This window comes from Gavialis gangeticus, unplaced genomic scaffold (assembly GCF_001723915.1).
Source record: "Gavialis gangeticus isolate Ggan-Ray unplaced genomic scaffold, GavGan_comp1, whole genome shotgun sequence".
Taxonomy (NCBI): domain Eukaryota; kingdom Metazoa; phylum Chordata; order Crocodylia; family Gavialidae; genus Gavialis; species Gavialis gangeticus.
Genome location: NW_017728992.1, coordinates 73,963,637 through 73,968,476, shown reverse-complemented (window position 1 = coordinate 73,968,476; position 4,840 = coordinate 73,963,637). Strand labels below are relative to the sequence as shown.

Genomic DNA, 4,840 nt, shown 5'->3' with positions numbered 1-4,840 from the left:
TTTAAAAAAAAAAAAAAAAGGGCCCGGTTGGTGTTGTCGTGTCCAGAAGCAGAGGGGAGGTAGGCAGGGGGAGATAAGCCCCTGGAAAGATCCTGGTGGCTGCCTGATCTGTGACACAACCATGGGGAGAATGGAGGGCATTCCGAAGCAGGTGACATACCTGGGAGTACCTGCCGAGTGGCTGCTTCTCCCACCAGAGCCATGCCCAGGCCCAGGGCTGGTGGAGGGTGGGTCTCACTGGGGGAGGGGAAAGCTCTGCCATGATTCCCCATCCCCCACCCACTCTCCCAGCCCCATCAATGGCTGCCCCACCTGGCCCCAGCATCCCAATGCTTAAAAAAAAAACAACTTCGCACTCACCAGCTGCTGCAGTGGCTATTGGAGCTTCTGGAGGCTTGTGGCAGAGCCCCCCCCCATGCAGTTTGGGACAGTGGAGTGCAGTGGGGATCGTTCCCCTGCCTGGCAGGAACCAGTGAGTACCGGGCTTTTTTTTTTTCCTTCTTTAAGAGCTGGGATGCTGGGGACGGGTGGGGCAGCCATTGATGGGGCTGGGAGAGTGGGCAGGGAATGGGGCCTGTTTGATTTGGAGATTCGGCCGATTTGGCGGTGGCTGAATCTCTGAATCATATTCGGCCAGATCGATTCAGGACAGTGATTGAAATCAATCACCAAATTGGCCGAATCCAAATCTGACACGAATACTAGCCACTTCGCACAGACCTAGTAACCATCATATCACAACTGTTAAATTGCCTGGATACTGTTTTTGGATTTCTCTAGGTGTGAAGACTTGTGTTTCTCTGCAGCCACTGCAATTATAGGTGATGGGTCCTGAGTGGTCTGACAGGATGCTTAGAGGTCTCATGAGACCTGTTTTGGCTCATTTGTATATCAGTGGGGCAAATTTGCAGTAGCTTGTACTGGTGATGGTTTATTTACAAAACTCCAGGCATACACTAAATGATTGAGATATGTATAACACCTTAGACATTGGATGCCCTGTTTGGAAAAATGTTAGCACGTCATGTACACGGCATCCTTCCTGTATTCAATGCACTTTTTACAGGTTTTGCTGGAAATGTATATTTAGTCTTTTGTCTTCCTTAGTTACCTTGCCTTCACTGGCTCAGCCTTTCCTTTCGCTCTCTTAGCTAGGAAATACACATGTGATGAGCATGTTAAGTCTCTGTTAACAATTTTAACCATCACTTTTAGTATTTTATGGCATGGGTCTGGTATTGGGTACCACAAGCACTCCACTGTCTGAACACCTAATGGGTTGCAAGTTATTAAAGGAGTTTGATTTTCTGGTGGCAGTCCTGTTGCTACAGTCTAGTCTTGACCCTGCATTTACAGTGTGTCTTACATTTTTTACAGTGTCTCTTGCATTTTTGTGCAAGAGACACTGCACAACCTTTCACAGTTTTCATATGCAGCACTAGTCACCTATTATAAGCTAATGAGGTTTTGGCTAGCTTTCTACACTGTGCTAATCTTTGAAATCAATAGCTACCACACTGGCATTTTAACAACTGAAGCTAAGAATATCTATCTTCCTGAAGCGTCTCTCTAGAAAACAGCAGAGGCCATTACACAACCTATGTGAACAGTTTAATCCTAATTTATTTTTGGTCATTTGGTAAAGCATTTATGAAGTTAAATTTATCCAGAAAATAAATCTGTTGAAGTCCAGGCATTTGCACCTGGGTTCAATGTGAGAACTGAAGTAGAACACAAAACATCAAGTTGTGTATGGAACTTAACCTCCATAAGCGGAACATGAATCAGATTGGAAAGCTGAGGTTGACTTGCGTGGGATGTGCAAGCCTTTCTAAACACTTGATGGCCATGATAGAAATTGTTTGAGTAATTCTGAAAATAGCCCTCATAATCTACCAACTCTACAGCTTCATTGGTGCTCACAAACTATCAGGAGTACAACAGGACACTGGGCTGCAGAGGTTTTACTAACATGAGACCTAACCACTTCTGTTTGGGGCATATGGTAGTTAAACAGCCATCAGTAGACCTATGTCAATCATCTTGCCATTAGTCTCAGCTGTGAGCACTGGTGGAAATGTAACAATGGATAGTACAGAGGAATCCTTCAGTGAAGATGAAACACATACCTTATGCAGCTAGAGAAAATAATTGAAAATAATTTAGCCCCTTAGAGAAAACAGTTAGCAACTTGATTAAGGTACCCACTTACAAATGCAATGTTATGAAATCTTCTGAAGGCTAAGGAAGCTGACTTGTGTCATCTTGAGAAAAATGAAAAGAGAGAAATACCATAAGGGAAAGAAATATCATCTGTGACACTGCAGCTAGAAATAGGCATTGCCAAATTAAACATATCAGCTGGACTGGAGTGTGTTACAACACATCTGATCCACTTCATTGGATAAAATGCACATCATTCCTTGTTCCACCCTTGATGGTGCAGTAGAGGGCTGATATGATCTCTGGAGCCCTGCTTTCGCCACTCAGCAAGACCTGTCCCCCATGATCATAGGAGCAAGTCTGGCTGAGCGGGGATGGTGAGACTCTCCCCTCACTCAGCCACACTCACTCTTGCAATTGGGGGAATGGGTCCAGCTGAGTGGGAAACCCCAACTTCCCCACTTGTGGAGAGGCACCTCGAGATTCCCTGGGGGTGTCTCTGTGGAAGTGGGGAAAGAGGCCATCAAGCCTCCAGAGCACCTACCCAGGTTGGTTGGAGAGTGCAAGCAGCTCAGGCTGCACATACTCTTTTGCCACAGAGCTAATATGTATTTCCTGCAATAAAGCGACAGAGTCTATTACTACTTTTTGTCACACCACTGATTTTCCTTTAACACAGAACGACAAAGGGTAGCAAAGTCTATTTGCTCACTGTCTGTGCCATCATAAACATGTTTATGGTGGCACAAAAAAGACACCAGGAGACATCTGTTTCCACTTTGCATGAATCCAGGCTTGCCTTTCTAGTGGGATGGAATAGGCCACCTGCTTAAACATCCCTTTCTTCAAAGTATACTATTGCTCTTCATTATTGAAAAACTGGCCATTTACCCAGGCTTTGATTTTTTTTCCCCATAGGATATGCCAGTGAACTTCAAGTTCATTATTGAAGGTATGGAAGAAGCAGGGTCTTTAGGGCTAGATGAAGTTGTCAAAGAAAAACAGCATTTTTTCTCTGATGTTGATTACATTGTGATTTCGGATAACCTTTGGCTTAGCAAGACGAAACCAGCCCTCACCTATGGGACTCGTGGGAATGCCTGCTTCTTTGTGGAGGTACAAGACTAAATGAGAGTGGTTTGTATTTGGCATAGGTCCTTGGGCAGAGGGTAGTGATATACCTTGTGTCCACCCCTATCTAACCCCACCACACACCTTTTTGTATAGGCAACACTGATTGAGTGCAAATGTAATACATATGACTAGGGGTCTTTCCTCTTCATTCTATCTGACCTCCACATACTCTCCCCTAAATTCAATTCACTTAACCCTGTCATGTTCCTGTCCTATTCACCATTTCCCCCATGTTTAGGCCCTCACTTTCATTCTCTGAATGTCCATCTCCTTCCCATAAATCTTCTACCCCTCGTACATTAGCCTTCACAGACCATCTCAATCTCTCCCTTTTCCTTTATTCCCTGTTTCAGAATCAGTTGCTGCTGCTTTTGGCACTGGTTGGTATGATTAGTGTTCAGTATGAGCTATCTGCCACAGGGTGCACAGCTTAGTGGAGGTCCTGGGTGGAGAAGACCAATGCAAATAGTCCACTGTAACATATTTAGCAAGCAGAGCAAACCACCCTTAAATATGGGTTGGGAAGGATAATAAATTCACCAGTTAGGAAGTACCTGAAATCACAAAATTGAGGAGTTCATAAGAGAGATATCTTACAAAATAATCCTTAAAGACCTACCTCAAAATCTGCTTCCGTGCCTCTACTTGAACAAGCCATGGTGAAAAAGAACAGCATCATCAGAACTACAAAAATGATCCACATCTGTTACTAAATGGTCTGACAGAAGGATGTCTGGAAAAGAATGGACAAGTTTATTGGAAAAAAAGTTTAATTGGTAAGAAACTTATCTAAAAATGTATCTGAAAAGGAACTCAGTAAATAAATCAAAGATTTGCCTCTACTCCAGACCTCTATAATGCAAAAGTTTCCTAACCTAGCTCTTACATGTTGAAGTCTGAAATATGTTTAGGTTGGAAAAAAATAAACAAATAAGCTTAAGATGAGGGATTTGGTCTCCCAAGGTTAGAGACATTTAGCAATTTGCAAGTGTTTTTGCTCAAAAATGTATTTTTAGGCAGGGGGGAAATCAAAGGAAGAAGGTACTTTTCAAAGGACCCTGCAAAGTAGAAATAACCAAATCTGTCTCCCTTGTTCCTTGTCACAAAGCTACTCTTTCATTTCCAAAAATTACACAAGAGACCAAATTTTTGACTGTTTGATTTTCCTTTTGTAGGAAAGTCTTTCACATGTTTTCCTACAAGTATCTACTTTCTTTTTTTTTAATTGAGGCCGGAAGCAATAAAGCTGTAATTATCTGAGTTTCCATGGAACATTAATGATTTAAAAGCATTGAAACGGTATATTTTGTCTCAATTTGAGTCTTTTTCCTCATATAGGTGGAATGTGGTAAGAAAGATCTTCACTCAGGAACCTTTGGAGGCATCATTCATGAGCCAATGACTGATCTAGTAGCCCTGCTTGGTAATACAGTGCATCATTTTACTCAATAGTAACTAATAGGGAAGGCTGAACCCTTTCCCACTACTGGGGGATAGTTCTATGATTAGTTGGTTTGTATAAGCATCCTGAAACTTAGATAAT

The 4,840-nt window shown here is 42.7% G+C and overlaps 1 protein-coding gene across 4 annotated transcripts in view; it reads left to right on the top strand.

The window, feature by feature from the left end:
* Window positions 1-4,840, top strand: part of CNDP1 (carnosine dipeptidase 1) — a 70,445-nt gene that overhangs the window by 53,969 nt on the left and 11,636 nt on the right. For 3 of the 4 annotated variants that reach the window (XM_019524369.1, XM_019524350.1, XM_019524360.1), the window contains exons 6-7: window positions 3,082-3,279; window positions 4,636-4,720. In XM_019524369.1, the coding sequence (XP_019379914.1) occupies window positions 3,082-3,279; window positions 4,636-4,720 (283 nt within the window). The remainder of the gene's footprint in view (window positions 1-3,081; window positions 3,280-4,635; window positions 4,721-4,840) is intronic. The other variant, XM_019524377.1, reaches the window with a different exon arrangement.